This window comes from Cuculus canorus, chromosome 5 (genome assembly GCF_017976375.1).
Source record: "Cuculus canorus isolate bCucCan1 chromosome 5, bCucCan1.pri, whole genome shotgun sequence".
Lineage (NCBI taxonomy): Eukaryota > Metazoa > Chordata > Aves > Cuculiformes > Cuculidae > Cuculus > Cuculus canorus.
This window is the reverse complement of record NC_071405.1, coordinates 59499119-59519196: the sequence shown is the minus strand read 5'-3', so window position 1 is coordinate 59519196 and position 20078 is coordinate 59499119. Positions and strand designations below refer to the sequence as shown.

At 40.0% G+C, this 20078-nt stretch overlaps 2 protein-coding genes across 2 annotated transcripts in view; one reads left to right on the top strand and one right to left on the bottom strand.

Annotated features, from left to right (window-relative positions):
* RASGRP1 (RAS guanyl releasing protein 1) overlaps positions 1-11530 on the bottom strand; it is a 42957-nt gene extending 31427 nt beyond the window's left edge. The window contains exons 1-2 of the mRNA XM_054068956.1: positions 11180-11530; positions 8225-8394 (exon numbers count right to left, since the gene is read on the bottom strand). Coding sequence (XP_053924931.1) covers positions 8225-8394; positions 11180-11211 — 202 coding nt within the window. The 5' untranslated portion in view covers positions 11212-11530. The remainder of the gene's footprint in view (positions 1-8224; positions 8395-11179) is intronic.
* Positions 11531-11812: 282 nt separating this feature from the next.
* Positions 11813-20078, top strand: part of ARHGAP11A (Rho GTPase activating protein 11A) — a 46797-nt gene continuing 38531 nt past the window's right edge. Inside the window, exon 1 of the mRNA XM_054068955.1 lies at positions 11813-11905. The gene's annotated coding sequence lies outside the window, so the exon portion shown is untranslated. The remainder of the gene's footprint in view (positions 11906-20078) is intronic.

Here is a 20078-nt window from a genome sequence, read left to right as displayed (position 1 = left end):
TGATCCTCCAGACTATATAGCGGCATGCTCAGCAATAAAAACTGGGTGGAAGTTTGCCAGGGTTGCCATTGCTTGGGGACTGGCTAGGCATCAGCTGGCTGGTGGTAAGCAATTAGGGGATTTTCACATGTTTTTCTTGCTTTTGGTTCTGGGTTTTGGTTTTAGTTTGTCTTATTTAAAATGTATTAAACTGTCTTTATATCAACCCATAAGTTTTCTCACTTCTACTCTTCCAATTCTCTCCCTTCATCTCACTGGGCAGGTGGTAAGTGAGCAACTATGCAGTGCAAGGCTGATGGCCAGGGTTAAACTACACCAGTTCATCCTTAGACTGAAACTTACCTCATTCACCATGGACCAAACGAACTAAAGGTATAAAAGAAAAATAAAATACACACACAGAACTTTACTTCAAACTTAAAACATACCTGATCATCAGGTAGCATTGTCAAGTATCTACATACAGAAGCTCCCCAGTTACTGATTCAAGCTAGCTGCAGCGTGCAAAAGCCAGAAAAACATTCTGACGTGTTCAAGTGTAAGCTTTTTTTTCCGCATTGGATTAGTTGGTGTAGCACAGAGCAAGAGTCTTATGCCTCCTATGTACTGTTGCATTTCTTAATATTACTGATGAAAGTATCAGATCATTTTCTGTTATTCAACTTAAACAATTCCTTTTTTCTAATGTACACTTTTAAAACAGTAACACTGCATATTGGAGACCGACATTAAACCTAACTGGCTCTCCTGGAAGAAGGGAGAAGACAATGTAATCCACACCTGAAGTGTATATTTTGAAGGGGAATCTTTTTCCAAAAAGCTGTAAAGGTTAAAATAGAAAAGGAGCTTCTTGACAACTCGCACTATTGTTCTCTGACAGAGGAGTCCCGTATTTTGTAAGAAAAATACTATGGCATATGTCTAAATTATCTTTCATCACAGTAAAGGTGGCATGAGGCACTGAATTTTTCTTAACATGACCTCTATATACATTTGAGTATTAAAACTGCAGTGTTTGGGGATTCCTAAAGTCATCTTCAGTAGAACTGTAATCTTAATAGCTTCGAACAGGTACTCTCTTATTCTTGTCTTTTGCCAGCTGTTTGTACTTCCACGTTTTTACTTCAGTAATTGGGAAAAATTAGTGGTATCATGTTTAGAAAGTTACCTTAGCTTTTAATCTCTAGACTGTCCTGAACAACAGAAAGATCTGCTGAACAATGTCACATTTTAAGGGCAGCCCCTAATCCTGATTTCCTGAATTTATATTTATAGAGGCCTGAAGATAGAATTTTCTGTCATATCCCTGTGATAAATGTAATTAAATGGGAGACTGCTTTATAAAGCAAGAAGTCTAAGTTTTCTTCATTTTCTTTTATACCTTCTTTCTTGAATTTGAGAATTAATATTGAAAAGACTGAAGTCAAATTAGCTAAATAGAACTTTAAAATATATATAAAGGTATATAAAATTTCTTTTCTTTCGGGAAACATTTTCCACAGACATCAAGTTAGAAAAAAAAAATCTATTTTCAGTTTGGTACAATCATAATTAACTTTAATAGTTAGCTAAACAGCATTTAGTATTCTCCAGAGCATATATTCTTCTGTTCCCACAATGTCATGCATTCTACAGAGCAGTAATGACTCTTCTGTTCCCACAATGTCATTAATTGATCATTAGCATAGTTTCTGTTGCCAAGCAATTACTGAAGTTTCTTCACTGTATTTGATCAAATCGCACACAGATTACTTAGCACACAATGATCAACAACATTTTAATACACAAAAATACCACAAATAAATGTAAAACACTTTTGGGGGGACTGGAGACCTCAATATTCAGTCTAAGCTCCAGGGGTTGGACTGTGCAATTTTGTGGAGCATGAGACAAAAACTGCGCAGGGAAACTAAACAGAAAAAAATTAATGACCAAAGTCACCTTCTACAGGTATGTACACCTTGAATGACGTAACCCCCTTTGAGGCAGAATTCTATGTTAGAATTTGGTATATGCTAAATCTGGATAAAGGATAAACTTGGTACGTGAATTGTGACTGTTTTACTAGTTATTGTATGTTTTAACTAGACTGGAAGAAGGTACTTATGTTAAGAGTGTTTTTTTCTAGATAACTCAGAGTGGAAAAACTGGATAAATCTTTCAAATTTTCTGTATTTTAGAGGAGAAGATGGCTACGGCTCTCCTAATGAGTGAACATTAACTTCCCTGTTTCATTGTTTGTAAATGGATGCAATACTTAACCAGGCCCTCAAAGAATTCCTAAGACTTAATATATTTTTGTATGATATTGATACCAAAAAAGTGAACTATAGAAATATTATCAGTTTATAGAATTAGACAATGTGGTTATTTTTTATTCTAGAAAATGTTAACTATGATTAGCTTGTACAGCTTTAGGCAGCTATCACCTAAGAGGCAACCAGCATCAGCAGCTTTTCCAGATTTCCGATTTCTATCAAATCAATTTCATGGCACCTTTAATTCAGATCAGTCTGGAAGTGTGCTCCAGAAAGTCTAAGGTTTGTTTACAAACATCTCACTTTATCACATATTGAGGCAACAAGCTAGTTTAGCGCTGATCACACACCGCATAACAGTTTACATCACAGCCTACTCTTAGCTGTCCAAGAGCATTATGACCGTTAGAAGTTGCAAATCACACTAAGTTCACATAAATTCCATTAAGAACATTGCTAATCTTTGAGGTTATTGTTTAAAATGTCTTTGGAAAGTAGTAGCCAAGGGCTTAAATCTTGTTTGTTTGGGTTTTTTTCCTGTTGAAGGTTGACATTGCCGTATAAACAATTAACTCAACAGCAGACCATTTAACGTAGCTGAGCTTCCACAATGAATTACCTTACATATTCTGGGACATATTTTGGTAACCTCCCTAAAGTACTTCACTTACATCTCTCTTACGAAACCAGAGGGACACTGCATGGTCACACGCATTTAAACATGATTTTCTCATTTATTTTTTCCACTGAGCACACACATCTTGTCTAGCAGTAACTGCTGTGCCTGAACTGTGGGATGAGCATACGTCTTCTGTGTGCCACAGTAAACATGCTTCCAGTTCTCAAATGTAAGAAGCAAATGAGTAAGATCTCACACTCATAGGTTAAGCAGAGAAATATTAAAATTTTGTGACCTTAGGGATTTCGCAGCTCTTAAATAACCTTCAGATGTTTCTAGGAAGACACAAGTGTTTATATAAATGGTGACTTTCAAGTGCACTCTTTAAATTGTTTGTTAGGTAATTCTAAATAAGGTTTTAGGATTTTACTGCAGACAAAGCAGGGAGAAATCAAATCTACACCATGCTGAAGATACATTATGTCCCAACTGCAACACAGGTTTTTAATCACTTGTAAAAACAATTGAAATGAAGGTTCTGTGTGGGCAAGGAAAAGGTCCTCTGACCTAACATGGCCTATAAACTTGAATGCATGTTAAAGTAGCTCACTGAACCTTTGAAAGTTGTATTTGTTTTAAAAAAATAAGCACATTTAATCTTACTCAAGATTAAAAAGAGAAGGTACATTTATAAGATAAAGACAGATGCTTGTAGTCAAAGGAAAGAATCAGTGATCTCTTACCATGCACAAATATATAGTGAAGATACAGACAGGGAAAAAAACATCTGCTAGAGTAGAAACTGACTTGTTAACACATAGACGTAACATCAAGCTCGCAGTATCGTGAGGATAGCCTAGGGTGAAAAGTGTTATGAAAAACTATTATTTCATTTCCATAGTTAGCAGATATACAGTTAGCAAATTAAGATATCCAGTGAAGGGAACGCTGCTGATATGTTTTTCCTATCTGATCTGTAACGCTTTCTGGACTAAATATATGCAAACGTATTTATGCAGTCTCACAAAGATTACTAAAGGAAGGACTACCAAAAAGTAGGGCTGTGCTACTAAGAATATACTTCCTGTGTTCTATCAAACTGTCAGCATTAAACAGTCAATACAGCAATGGAACAGCAAACTAGACTCTACTCTATTGGTTTCAATAACAAAGCTGATAGAGTAAATGTCTAAACAACCAGCAACATAGTAGGAGACAAAGCCCTACTGACTTTCAGAGAACTGTCTGCCAGTAAAAAGTACACTATTTTCCAGGCATTTTATATACTATGCAATAATATGCAATAGAAAAATAAGGATGCAGAGGTTAAAGTCATTATTCTACTTACAATTCCACTCCAGAATCACAGTTACTAACAAATATCTCCTCCAGAATAAATTCTCTCTCTCCTGAAGCTGTCATATTCCAAGACAAGATCTATTAGTTACTTCTTTGCTACTCTGAACTCACAACTTCAGCCATCCTGTTGCCAATTGAACACTTGCCTTTAATTTTCTCTCTATGACCTTTCTGTTCAGAATTAACCTCTGACAGAGAGGTTCCACTAAATCGAACCCTTCTACAACCTCTGTATTTTCTAGTTTTTTTTCCAATCATTTTACCTACCTCCTGCTCTTCCCCTCTAGGCACTCTCCTCCCACTTCAATTTCCCTTTTCCTGCACTTCCCTATTAAGATTTCTCTTTCTCTCCCCACAATTACTTTTTTATCTTTAAAAGTTATTGTCAGTTCCACTTACATGCTACACTTCCCCTTCTTAGCTAATATAATTACATGTGATGAATTTACTTGCCTTTACAGCCCTTCTTGTCAATCCAGATCACAGTAGTAACCGCACCCTGCAGCTACATACAGTGTTGAGAGATCTCTTCAAAGTCATGTAGGACTTCTTTTGAATCACTGTCCTACATAAACCTCTTTTCTTTAAACTGATGAGAGCGGTTTCAAATTTCTGCAGATCTTCTCCTAATCTCAGGACTAATATTCCTTTCTAAGGCACTTCCTTGCCTTCATCATGCTATTTTTTTCTGAACTCTTGCCCTACCTTACATACTGGCTTTTTTATTGCCTTTACTTTTTGCAATTAATTTGCAGGATGATTTGTCTTATCCTGATGCAACATTTCATGGGACTTGAAGAAACCTCTGCTTTGAGCATCTCCTTCTCACCATGCTATTGAATAAACACTGGTGTAATGCTGATCCTTAGACGCAGTGATCATCTGCATGACTTCACACTATCTCATATGACCCTGACTGTTCCGGTCTCTTAAGCATACACCTATCATTCACCAGTTCAAGCTAAAGAAAACCAAATTTCAGAGGTGAAAGAGCACAGAGTAATCATCCCAAAGCAGATGCTTAGGTTATCTATACTGGATAAGCTTTTGATCTTTTCTAAAATATGAAGAGAGGAGGGAGGGGAGACAGGAGAGAAGAGAAAAAAGGCCTCCTGACTTTTACTTTGGAAATTACCAGAGACAACACCACCATCATAATCCATGCAAGCTCTGTCCGCATTCTAGCTTTATGTTCTGCCCAGCACTGTTGTAGACCCATAGTATCACTCACTTCAAAATCCAATCTTTGTTCCTCATCTCCTTAGCATAGCTTTTGGATTAATATGACCCTCTGGACAAAACATTCTGGAATCTACTTACAACAGTGTGGCAAAGATTAGCCTTCTCCCTCCTCCAATTAGCATATCCCTCTTTCTCATTTTTTCATCCTAATCATGCTGTAAAATAAATAACTTACACTTGTGTTCCTCACAGTCATGTATAAATTCTTAGTATCTTCTGGGCTAGACCTTTTTGTGATATTCTCCGGATATTCTTTGGCAAAAAGGCTGCCAACTTCCCCTTATGCACCACTGTTGACAGCAGCCTCCCTTACATATTATTTACTTTTCCCAAACTTTTATAATCAAGTCCAGGAACATAATTTCAGCTACATACTTTATATAAGATTTGTATTAATAATTGCACATGTAATATTAGCAAGTGCAGTATAATATTAACATGATGCAGGATATATTCTGAAATGTGATGCACCATCATCTCTATTGCCTACTGTTCTCCTTAGCCCTAGACAGCAAATTACTTGAGGGCTTTTTCCAGAAAGAAAACTTAAAATATAAAAAGCAATCTGCGATGATATCTGTGGGGTTTCTGTATTTTTAATACTGAAGTAAAACTTGCTCAGAACACAATAATGAATTTTTAGAATAATATACAAAATATGATAGGTCAGCATATCTAAAACTGAAGATATAAACTCAGTGTGAATAGAACTACATAGAGTCAATAGAGTACAGGGTTATAGCTTTACTTTAGTTCTAAACATGGGAAGAAATTTTCTCAATCACTTACTTTACTTGTACTCATTCAGCAACTATGCTTTTTTCCCTACCTTCTATGCTTTTTTTGTCTACTCCACCACTCCTCAAACTCCAAAATTAAAGTTTTTCCATCTCTTCCTTTATTGGCTTGACTATGTGAATAAATTTTTGCACAGTGTTTTTTGTGATAGCTGCAAGAACATTCTTTAGGGCATTGTCACACAGGTTATCTATAGCTGTAAGCGCTGCACTTTACAATTCATTTAAATAACCTACTGGGAAATTCCAACATTGCTTAACAACATGCATAAAGGCGTAGAAGATGTAAAAATACAGACACTACTGTGAATTGCTCAGTGAAGAGTCTAAACTTCTGCAGCACACATCATAACTCCGGCAGTTCTTAGTGAGTTTAAGATTATGTTTGCAGATGCACTACAATTCACTTTGCTAGACCTTGTCACGGTTCAAGAAAACCCTAATTATTGAATTATGTTAAGTTTTCCAGTTGAACTTTGAAACTATTTAGAAAGATTCACATGCATTTATAGCTGAACTGGACAGGTACACTTGGCTTTTCTTTGTTACTTTAGTCCTTATAATATACAGATGCACAGGAATCTGAAAACTCATAAGCATGTGTATGCCGATATGCATAGAGTATTAAAAATGTATTTAAAGAATTAAAGCAGCAATCATGTCCTAGTCAGGTTTTCACCTACACTACTTTAAACCCATGACCATAATAATTTTACTAGATTTTTATAATGTTACATTTGTAATACCTTTTTCCACAAAAATGTAGGCATAGTAATATTGGTCAAGTAGCCAGAATATTAAAACTGTATGAAGGTATCACACACACTTTAGACGTCTTATCCCACTCCCAATGAGCCAAAACTTAGAAAAATATCAGTCAACATTTAAGAATCAGGGCTTTACTGCAGTTCAGTGGATATGTATTTTGCAATAATTAAACAGAGGAGAAAAAAGGCAAAAAAGAAACAAAACATTAGTGACAATTTCATGCTTCATCAGTTTTTCTCAGTCATGCATTTCTCTGCACATGCTGATGAGAAGGCTTTAAAGTTAAAAAAAAAAGGCATTTCCAATGAATGTGAAAGATTAGTCATTGTTTATACACATTGTGTTACTATTTAACTATATAGATTAATTATTTCAGAGCTTCCTGGGTGTCAAAAGTACATTGATTGTCTAAGGACTACTCTGCAACTAAGACTTTGCCACAAATACTTTGGAACTAGCTCACAGTACTGAAAAACACAAATGCACTACTTACAAGTAAATCATTCAGAATCATTCTGATTGCCTTCAGTACTAATGCATTTTGATAATATAAAAACCCCCCACATTTAATAATGAAAAAGTTGGAAAAGGAAACTAAGAATATAGGGCTGGGGCAACAGTCATGCTTATCCTTATATTACATTTCCTATTGTAAAAAAACAGATGGTTAACTGATAGGCTCAAAAAAACACAGAGTTGTGATTTTTGGCTGGATTCTTCTGTAGAAAATCAACTTTACATCTATACTGATAAGGTAAGAAGCAATCCAACGTTATTTCACCTAGTTTAAAAATAGCCCTGCTCATTTCATAATGTTTATATTAAACATACTGTTCACACACATCATGAGAATTTTACTGCAATAGGCAAAACACAATGATTCCTTGCTAAAGTTTACCAAATTGGTATTTGAAGGAACAACAAAAAAACACACATAGAAGTACACATGACGGGCATTTATCTTACTCTCTCAAGAAAAAGCAGTAATCTCTTGGCATATATTACACACCTATGCATAAACAAATCTACAAACCTACAAAAATGTGTAGTTACAGTATAGAAAATTCTCAGCTACACCTTTCTACTTCAGTAATAAATGCATGTAATTCACTGGTAAGTGATCTAGATGTAGCCAGGACAGAAACAAATCAATATGATTCTAGAAACCTCCAGACACTCACCAAAAGACTGAATGCAGGTTTCAAGAAGATCTTCCAAAGTGGCCCCTTTGGCGAAGTGCCCCAACGGCACCATCGTTACTTGGGTAAGATTTGAAAGGCTGGGACAATGACTGATCTGCTTCAGCTCAAGTGCTGATTCCGGGGCAGTGCTGCATGCTTGAGCAGGCTGCCTGAAAGAAAGCAAGATAGAGAAGTAAATACAAGATCCAGTGGTAAATTTTACACTGCATAGAAGAGATTTAAAGGACAATTAACTCCCTGTAGCTAGGGTGCTGAAAGACATAACCCTCCCACTTAATACGTACACCAAAGAGACTGCTCAGTAAGTGACTTTTTTTCAGTGCTAAATATGGATTGTAGAGCACACTGTCAAAGAGCTCCTTGATGATCTGTCAAGATTTCCAGAAGTCTTCTTTCTTAGTTGGGGATGTTTATGTTGTATGTTTACATTACTATTTCAGCACAAGCCTAAACCCCCCTCAAACTATGTAACAGGAATATTGTTATGCTGTAATCCTACCACCACATAGTTGTGTGCCCACCAAAAGGAGAAAAAAAAATAACTATAATCAAATATTACACATATTGAAAACCACCAGACTAGTTTTATTAATTTCATTTGGAAAATTACTATTAAGTAAACAGTGCAACTTTACAGTGGAGCATTTCAAAATTTAAAATAAATAATCATACAATTATAGAATAGTTTAGATTGGACGGGACCTTAAAGATCATCCAGTTCCAATCCCCCTGCCATGGGCAGGGACATCTCCCACTAGACCAGGCAGCCCAAGGCCCCATCCAACCTGGCCTGGAACACCTCCAGGGATGGGGCATCCACAACTTCCCTGGGCGACCTGTGCCAGTGCCTCACCACTCTCATGGTGAACAAATTCTTCCTAATGTCCAGCCTAAGTCTGCCCCTCTCCAGTTTATAGCCATTCCCCCTTGTCCTATCACCATAAGCCTTTATGAATAGTTCCTCTCCAGCTTTCCTGTAGCCCCTTCAGGTACTGGAAGGTCGCTATAAGATCTTCTCTGAGCCTTCTCCAGGCTGAACAGCCACAATTCCCTCAGCCCATCCTCGTATGGAAGGTGCTCCAGCCCTCTGATCATCTTTGTAGCCCTCCTCTGGACCCGTTCCAACAGCTCCATAACCTTCTTACATTGCAGATTCCAGAACTGTAACAATAATAATTTGCACCCATTCAATACTATTATTTTCCTACTAAGTTGCTTTAAAATTGCATACATGACTAATTCAATGCCTTTAATAATAAAAAGGTCAAAATAAAGCACATTCCTAGTTTGGGGCTTTTATTTTGATCACATAATATCTTAGATTTACAGATAACATTAAGGGTTTTTCTTTGTTTTCAAACAAAGAAAAGTTCAAAAGTTACAAGTTCATCACTCTGCATGAAACAGTAAATAGGCATGTTATTTTTTTGATGAAAAGTGCTGAAACATTTTTGCCTGCAAATAACGGGAATCACTTCTGACTTGAGAGTATAACCGTAGAGCTCACAAAAGGGCAACAGCCACCGCTGTTTCAATAAAACTAGAGTTTTATTTCAGGGACAATTTACACTCCACAGTCTTCCTAACCAAGTGACTACAACATCTTTAAGATGCCATCTTTCATATAGCTTTTATTGGAACACTATGCAACACTTTGTTAACAAACTGACAGTCCTGGAAGAAAAGGCATAGAAATTTACCCAGTGAAAGTAGAACAAATAGATCGGGAAGGTAAAAACACAAACATGCCTATACAGGCACTCCTGGGGAAACGTACACACTTGATGAAGACAGACTGGACTCTACCTCACCCCCATAGATTTCAAGCCTTATCTTAGAAGCTGTGTCTCATTTGAATGCTAGGAAAGCCACGAAATCGCACATGGTGTCACTTACAACCCAACGCTGACCCCACGCCTCCAGAGTCCCACAGTCAGAAAACGCAGGTCTGACCCTGCGGAGGCAGCGGACCATCACTCAGCCCCTCTGCAGTCAGGATGACAGTGGCTATGCAAAGAATGTCGTCTTCCCTCCCCCCTTTCTCTAAATTTCTCTTAGCTTTGTGATCTGACTTCCTGTTCTCATTTCAGAGGAGCAAGGGCCTGATCAGCTTTCAGGATTTGCTTTTTACAAGCTTGAACTGCTCTCCTAACTTTATCCCAAGTGCCGGGCAGACGATCCGGGCAATGCAGTAGAAGCACAGGAGGAGTTCCCGCCAGAACACGTTTTAGGTCTCGGCAACGGAGTGCAGAAAAACTCAAGTGCCCAACGCCCACCCCACCCCCCCCCCCCAAAAAAAAAAAAGTTTACAATAACTGTGTCGAATTTGGCAACACCGGACAGGTCAAACTCGGCCCAGGACACATCTGAAACCAACCATTCATCAGTATAGATCCCTTCGCAGCAGTTGCTTGACATGAAACACAGCTGGAGGCCGCGCTGGGGGGCGGCGGGGGGGCACCCTGCATGCCCACCGCACGCCGTTTGGCGGTGGGGAGGAAACCACAAGACGATCGGCCCGTGAGGCAGGTGGCTCTTCCCGGGGTGGGGGGACACAGCTGTGCTCCCCAGCTCCTCGCCCGGCGGTGCCGCAGTAACCGGAGCCCCCCCCGCCCCTCCCGCTCACGCTCCGCCGTAACATGAGGCTCTTGGCACCCCGCGCTGACTGACCGCGCGCTCGCACTCCAAAGGGTGAAACAAAATCCTCGTCCAACGCGTCCCCTCCGGGGCTTCTTTTCCTTCTCCCTCCTCCCCGGCCCCGCGGAGCCCCATCCGCCCGAACCACCTCCCCTGCCCCCCCCCGACAGCATCGCAGCGCCCGCCCGCACCTGCCCCGCACCGGCCGCCCGGGCACACCACGCCCTCGGGCGCGACACCTCGCAGCCTGCCCCGCGGCCGAGGCACGGCAGAATAAAGCATCAGCGGCGAACTCACCGGTTCTCTCGCCTTTTGCCCAGGGTGCCCATGCCGGCGGCAGCGCGGGGCGGGGGCGGCCGGGGGCAGCGCAGCGGCCCCGCGCATCGCCTCCTCCCGCCCCGCCGCGCTCCCGGTCTCGCCCCGGCAGGAGCCCGAAACCGATTTGAGCGGAGCGGCGGCAGCCGTGACGAGAGCAGGCGAAGATCTTATCGGCAGAAGGAAGTACTAAACTACCGGGCTGCTCTTCTCTGAAGCCGCCGGATTTACCCGGTACCGAAACGAGCGCCTCCCGGCTGTAAAGCCGCCGCAACTTTTTCCGCTTCGGTCCCGCTCGGCGGAGCAGCCCCTCCGCTCCGGTCGAGCCCCCTCCCCAGGGTGGGCAGAGCCGCGACGCGCGGCCCCGGGAGGGCGGTGCCGGGAGCGCGGAGGCAGCCGAGCTCTCGGCCGAACCGGCGCCGGCCGCTGCCGGGACCCCGCGGGGCAGCGGACAGGGGCGAGCGCTGATTGGCTGGTGCCTCCTCAGCCGCGGACAGGGGCGAGTGCTGATTGGCTGGTGCCCCCGCGGCCGCGGACAGGAACGAGCGCTGATTGGCCGGTGCCCCCGCGGCCGCGGACAGGGGCGAGCGCTGATTGGCCGGTGCCTCCTCAGCCGTGGACAGGAACGAGCGCTCGTCCGCCGCCTGCGCATCCAGGCTCGCCGAGGTCTGTCCGGAGGCTGCGCTCCCCACGGGGTACCCGGTGGATGTAAGTGTCTGCGCGACGCTGGGGCGAGGGCACGAAACTGAGATGCCCACAGGGGTGATTATTATTTGAAAGTCTCTGTGCTTACTTGGCACCTTATGCCGTCCCTCCAGTTTAATTGTTGGGTCCTTGTAATCACGAGTTTCTGAGAGCTCTTCCAACTCAATGTTGATCACTTCTTTGGTTCTCGTGAGAAAAGACTGGGCAGAAAATCTGGAAGCACAAAGTCACCCCGTGTCCTGTAACTTACAGTTCGACCAAACGAGAAATAAACTCGTTCGAACAGCACAGAAGTGTTGGGTCACGGGCAGCTCGGCTGTTGCATTGTCAACAGCTTTTTTGAGAGCGCAGTTTAGGTTCTTGAAGTTTATTTAGGCATCATAATGCCATTTCGCCTCACAGTGAGAGCCAGACAGTTTTTGTAAACTGTTTCTTTAAATTTAAGACTATTAAGTTTCAGGTATTCAAAGAAATTCTCTGGCAACAACCAGGACACCTTTATCTTTAGATGTCCAAAATGAAAATTTTGCAAAGGATGCAGCTCAATGGCATTTTCTCAGAGACAGCAGGAACTGTCATTATCACAACAGGACCTGTGCAAGCCTGCTTTTGCTTTACTGAAGACCTCCAGGTAAAAGGAAAAGCCCTACACACTCCTGGAAATCACATCGTTCATTCAGTAGGTGACATCCTTCTGCATAAGTTTTAGTCTCACAAAAATTAGTGAAGGCAAAAACCCAACTCAAGTAAAAATGATACACGTTCTGCCATAGGGTGTTAATTAATTTCACCACCCACACATATTAGCTCAACTGCTGCCACAACTAAACAACAGCAAGAAAGCAAGACCACACATTTTTCCAGTAGCTTTCACTTGAATCTATTTTACAGAGATCATTGTGAAATCACAGCCTGATTCTGAAATCTTTTCAATGTCCTTGTGGGATAACGAATGAGAAAGTTCCTTAGTCAGATCATCTGCTATAAAACATTAGTATACAACATTAGAAAAGCAAGCCAGACCATCTAGTGTAGGAGGCAATTTCAGAAAAGGTGTAAAGCTTGATAACATGGTTACAAAGAGAGGCAACATACTGAAAACTATGAAGAGTGAAAAGTCAGCACCTTATGCAAACTAGATAGTAATCATTTTGTTTAACAAGTTGTCATTCAGCTGCTAGCAATTGCACATGAAAAAAACTTCTCTATCTGAGCTGTGATATGCAAAAGGTGTGGCTATCTTGTATGATCAGCTGATAAGAATAAATAGCCCTATTTAGGGCATCGTCCAAGTGTATTTCCCTGGTATAATTAAAGTTTGTAGCTGTTAGAACAGTTTTTGTTGATGTGAGTGTCTTTTTCTGTCACCACTAGTAGAGCATTTCTACGTCTTGTTCAAAGCCTAAGTAATAACTTTTGATCAGGATTGGGTGCTTTCACTAACTTTCGAAATATTTCTGTTTTTAGAAGGCTGTAGTGTTAGTGAAGGTTTTGGTAATTCCCTTGCTATTTTTCTCTTGACACACCACTGCCGTAGTGGCCAGGGATGGAATATTTCACTTTCTGAAGCAGTCTGACCTATAGAAGCACTAGTTTTTGCAATTTTATCATAAGTATCTTCTTTCAGTGGTGCACGTTCTAGGGTGACATTTTGGACAACTACAGTTTTATTTTAGAAGTAGGAGGCAATAAAAATCATATTCATTATTGCAGAATGAGACCTGAGAGCATAGGACTGTAGGCTTGAGAGACTGGATAGTAAATTAAGAAGAATGTAGATCCTGTTTTTAAACATGATCTTTAAGACAGATTGAAGAAGATTGTACTAATCTTATTTGAGTGATTTTTGTGATCAGTAAGGTACCTCTGAGGTTCCAGCTTTTCTGCAGTAATAGAGCACACAGTAGCCACTGCCTCCTTGTGTTAAAGGGCCATAATTTTGTGTATGTTATATGCAAAACTTATTAGAAAGTTAGTATAATAACTATACTACTAACATTTATCAGTTCAATCTATCTCTATGCTGACATTTATTCTGTAAAGGCTACTTATGTTAAACCTTTTAATGTCTAGCAGTCAGCCTTGGGCTGAACAAGGTGGAAAAGAGACAAGACTAGACTTCATGAAAGAGGAAAAGGAAAAGCTTAGGAAAAAATCGTCAGTTAAATCTAGAACTACTACCAAGCACTTCCCTGCAGAACCTAGAGTAGAAGGTAGAGTATCTGGGTCTCATTGGTTTTGGCTTTTACTGGTGCATTTCTTAGGTTATTTGCCAGTCATGATTTCCCCACTACTCAATGAAACTCAAGCTGATCTTCACAGCTGCTGTGAGTCATTGTGTCAGTTCAAATGACAAAGGTTCATGGAATGGATTGAATGAGTCCTGTCCTAGTAATGACCCATGTAGGTGTAAATATGCTGCCACTTGACGGAACATCTGTGGGTTTAAAGTCTTGAAAATTATAGGCTGGATTGACTGTAGGTAAAGGCAGTATCTTGTATCAGACCAACTAGCACAATTGGAAAAACGCAGGGTTTTGAGTAGACTTGAAAGGGATTTCTGCAGAGAATCACAGAACCACAAAATGAGTTTGGAAGGGACCTCAGGTCCAGCTTCCTGCTCAAAGCATGGTCAGCTGTGGGGCTAGACCTGGTTGCTCAAGGCTCTATCCAGTTGCATCTTGAAAGCCTCAGTGTCTGAAGACTGCGCAGCCCTTCCGAGCAACCTGTTGCAATGTTTGACTGTTTTTTCTTGTATTCAATCAATATTTTCTCATTTCAGTTTATTTGTTGTCTCTTGTACTCTTGCCATGTGCTGTGAAGAGCCTGGCTCCTTCTCAATAACCTTCTCAGAAGTACTGTCAGTCTGCAATTATATCTCCTTGAGGCCTTCTCTTCTCCAGCCTGGAGAGGCCCAGTTCCCATCGCCCGTCCTCACAGGGCAAGTGCCCCAGCCTCCAACAATCTCAGTGGCTTTCTGGTGAACTCACTCCAATTTGTCAATGTTCTTCTTGTTCTGGGCAGCCCGGAACTGGACTAACTCTAAAGAGTGCTGAGTAGAGGTGGCGTAATCCTAGACTGCTGGAGAGTGAAAATGGATAGATCTCACGATAGACCACTGTGCTACTCACTGCCAGCCTCCAGCCAGAGTACAACCCATTCCTGCTGAACCCATCCATTCCGACAGCTTTTCAGACTCTTTAGTAAATGGGGTGTCCACTCATCCAGACCTCAGTGTATGAAATTTAATACAAGAATATTGTAGGAAATTATGCTGAAAGCTTTACTAAGCTTAAAAAATAGCAACATCTGGAAACTGGTCTATTTTCTCCTATGTTATAGTAGCCAGTCTAATAAAAGGCATTATCTCTGCCTACATGATATCTTGCCTGAGTCCTTAAGCCACTGCAGTTATGACAGTGTTACATGTAGAGATGACTCTTTAAGAACTGTGTAATCCAAAATTAGGAGATTAATTTTTCTTATCGTGCGTACAGATGTCAATATTACCTTTAACTATAAAGCAAGATACAATTTCTTTCATAGCACCTCTGTATCATTCAGATCATAGAATGGATATAGTAATAGGAATAAGTAAGGAAGCTTATTGATGGAAGTTGTTGGTTTTGACTACTTTGGTTACAGAAGGTAGAGGTCTTGTAATTACTAAAATAAAGAGGATTGTAGAAGTAAAAATTTTGTCTGATGGCTGAAATAAATTGAAAACTGCTTATGAATCTTTGATGGACTCTCCTAGAATCCCTCGCTAGTAACAATGCTGCGAAGAATTTTCTACATGTCTATTGACTATATTCCTCACGTTTTGGGTGCTGACTGTGTGTTCTTTTATCTGCAGAAATCTGAGCATTCACTAGTGAAAATGAGATAAAAACATGTACTTTGATAATGCAAATTACTAACTAATGCTAGTTAGTTTATTGAGAGTCCTAGTTGTCTAATTTTGAGTACCACAGCTTCTGTGGCCTTTCCCTTATGTCTCTGCTTCTTATTTTAAATAGGAAAACCAATCTCGCTGTACTTCACAAAGATGATCGATAAAGTCTTTTCTTGACCTACAGCTGTGCTGGTGGGAATTTATCCAATTGCTTAGTAATACTCTGAAAATAATTGCACATATGCTATTGAAAGTGGTCATATATTTCAGTGATGCCCGCTATACATGAGTGCCTGGTTTTGCAACCCAAATTAGAGGTTTTGCATTCAGCCCAGGAAATTTGACACTGATAGACGGATATATGCCTGAGGCAGTGCATGTAGCACACCAGTACCTCATTTTCATCGGTAATCTGATGGAGATTCTGAGCAGAGATGTATTCCCCCAAAATGGCCAAATTCCTCTTTCCTTTTTCCCTTTTCAGACAAATCTTACAAGAAGTGAGTCAGTCCAGGAAAATTTAGGCATTTCATAATTTTTCATAACTCAATTTCTCCTTCTTCTGTTTTCACTGTGTACTCCCTAAGCGAGTTAAAAGTCATCAAAGAGCCTAAAATTTACTTGAACAACTATGCCTAGGTTTATCATTAATTGTTTGTACAGATAATTTGCAAGCTGCTGATTGGCCACAGTCTTGCACGGTCAGCTCTGTGTAATTGAAACTGTTAGATTTTGTTGTTGTTGGTTTTAATCTGTTTAAATAACAGTGGACTAAAATTAATTGTTCCAGTAAGAAAAGCAGTGAACATATATCTGTCTTGGTAATATATAAAAACATCAAGTCTGGTTAGTCATAAAATTTTATTAGCTGGTGTCACTCTTCTGAGTAGAAGCACACTTTGATTCATGTGGCTTTGAGGCTCAGTCCAACAAGTAGTACCTCAGCCTTTCTATTGGTTAAAGATTTTGATGTTTTCTGATTTAGGAGAATGCTGAAATACAGTAAGCACTGATTATCTGCCTGGAAGGATCCTCTGTCTACCTTGTGTTAATATCCACCAGTTTCAGAAGCAGAACACGGGGGGTTGTCTTTGAGAGATTATAATACTGCAGAGTGCAGTGAAAGATATTGATACTGGTAACTGAAATCTCTGTTCTTTATCACTAAAACTCAAAGCACCTTTAACACTGGAGCCAGGGACAGATACAATTTTTTATCTACTATAAGTGAGTCCAAGAGAATTGTCATCGTAACTCTTATTTTCCTCCCACAGTTCATAACAAAATAGTTTTCTTTCCTTTATGTTCTTTCAGATTTAAGTCAATGGATCAGTTTTGATTCAGGCTTTCAGGGTGCTTATGTACACATACAATTTACCGACTCATTTTGATAAGAATAATAAAGAAAAAAAGTTATTTCCCTTCCTCCTTCCCTTTCCCCCAAAACCCCAACAATGCTGCAACACCTTCTTTCTTAAATCGCACACGCATAAAGTATGGAAAGATATACTGAAAAACAGCTGTTATCTTTGAAAGAACTACTGTACAGAAACAGTTGGGCTCAAGATACAGAAAGGAAAAGCCTAACAGTGCTACTAAGAATGCTTCATTTGGGCTCAGCATCTGATTTAGAAGAACAAAACATCTACTTAAACAGGATGTAGATAACATCATCCCAAACTTCCCTTTGTAAACATTTTCCAAGGAGACAGCGATTAGCTAATTCCTTTGCAGGATACTTCTTGGTCAGCAAAAAGAGGCAAGACACCACTCATTAAAAATAAATTAAGTATTAAGTGTATTGTTTTAACACTTTGAAAGTGGTTTCACATACAAATTTTGTGGATATAACAGTCCACTGAGAGTATGACAGGATGAAAGATGGGCTTACAAAAGATCAGGGTGTGTTTAATGTAATAGTTAAGTAAAATTTTTCTGCTTAGCAAATAGCAGCTAAAATTACAGCACTCCTTCAAGTTGGAAAGAAATGTAGATGTGATTTTCATATGGTTTGTTTCTGACAGAGCTGCTTCAAAATTTCCAAACTGAGTGGGCAAAATTTAATTTTGCTGCTGCTGTGTTCAAGACCAGTATTAATGATTTTGCCCTTGTAATTCGCAATGACAAAGGCAGTGGAAGGGATTATGTGAAGAAGCAAGAGTGGCATTTGGGGTGAGGAGAAACGAGGAATAATCACAGGGGTTTCACATACCCACATGTAGGAAGTGGTGTTTCTCTGCCCTTCCTGATATCATCTGCAGGGCAGGAACCTTTTCCAAGGGGATGTCACCCTGAAGTGGAAGGTGAAGCTGATTTGAACTGAACACTGGATTGAGTGCTGAAAATTCAAGTGGACATGAGATGACGCATAAACAGGGCCTGTGCTCCTTCTCCACTGAAGGACTCTCTTACCTTTTGCATCGCTTCGAGGGAAACAATCTTTTCCCTTCTCAACAGGTTTTTCTTGCCCCTCTCTGTTTCTCCTGGTGCGCTTCGTATGTGAGTCAGTTGAGAAACGGACAAGTGACAGGAGAGGAAAAGCATCTTCCCTCAAAACCATTCCAGCAGCCCTTTGAGTGCTTGGTGCTGGGGGATCAGAAGGAAGCAGAACATGGTTAAGAACAAAAGCACTGTGGCTGCAGATAATATTGGTAACTGCTAGGGGCTTTCTGTTTATTGTTATTAATACAAGAATTAGTAGTAAGTTGGCTATTATTTAAGAGAAAAAACAAAATAGGACTGAAAATGGTAAGTTTACCGGCTATATATGCACATTAAGGGAAAGGTTAGTCTAGAACTCCATTTGTCTCTCATGTGCTGTCTTGTTCTTAGTCTGTTTATGCATGGCTTGACCTGGAAGCTATTGGCCCCACCTGTAGTGCAGAAAGAAGAGTGATTGACTGAAGAATTTATTTGATGCTTTTTCAGTTGAACAAAATGGGTATTTCATAACATATTTGCAGCTAGTTAGAAAAAAAAAGAACAACTCAAACACTTCTTATTTTACAAAGCTGCTGGCGAAAGTTTTTACACACAACAGCACTTTGTTGAATTTCTGCTTTGTCCCTGAAGAATATCACCAGGATAGGTCAATGTACTGGGCAGTTTTTTACTTCTTAGGGATATTAAGAATGAATGGAGAAAATACCTTGAAGAAATTGGTGACTAAAATACTGGCAAAACTGTGCTTGGACTCTTCATAGGTGAGTACTTAACACTCCTATGTTGATATCATTAGGATTCTGCTTAGATGAAGGCAATGTAAGACCTGCTCCTCAGTTTGCTGGGTTTAATAGACACTTCGCAGTAAATTATGTCGGGAACAGATTAATGCAATAAAGAACATTTTGGGTAAGCAAAGAGATAATGGACCACTTCCATTTGTGGTCTGTTGTGGCATGATGTAAAATGAATACAAACCAATTATTTCAACCTAAGTCATGCAAGTTTTCCTCAACTCCTAAGATCTTTTCCTTCTCTTCTCAGTTTTATAGTTCCTTGCCTTCCGAGCTTTAAAGCAATGCATATTGTTTCCTGTTTTAAAGGACTGCTCAGAATAGCAGTATTGTTAAGTGTTACTGTCCCTTTTCTGTGTAAGAAGCATTATCTATTGCTGAATTCAGTTTTAATCACGTATAGTAACTATAGCCGTACCGAACAGAATGTAATTGTGAACATACACCAAAACCTATGTTCAGGACTATATCAATAGACACATGATTTGAAGGTATTTAGGCACCCATTCAGCAAACACATTCAAACCCACTCTTTATTTTTAAATGACAAACAGGGACAGGCTGAAAATTAATCTGCTTTAAAAGACATCCTTATTGCTAGGAGCTCCTTCAGGAACAATAATAAGAGTTTCTTTTAAAGTCCTAACCCAACTACATCGTTAGGTTCAGGAAACTAGTCTCTAGTTATAGGTGTCTCTGAAAGCATCCAACTTGGAAAACAATACACAATTGTCAAGTTACGCTGAGCACCTTTACTGCTAAGATTTCTAGCAGTCAGGCTACATGAGGGTTATGAAAAACTTTTTGGTGCCTCAACTAGAAGGTTGTTTGTTTGGTTGTTTTTTAATCATTGGTTTGTAGCTTTTTATTTTGTCTTTTCAATCACCTGTAAAAAAAGAGTTAACAGTACCTTTCTTTGTCACTTTTGAAAGCTTCTAAAATCCTGCTTTATAAACACGAACAATGAAGTTTTTATGACAACTGGAAAATAATCCAGAGATTCTATTTCTGTCTGGAAAGTGGTTGTTTGGGTGTGTGTTTTTCT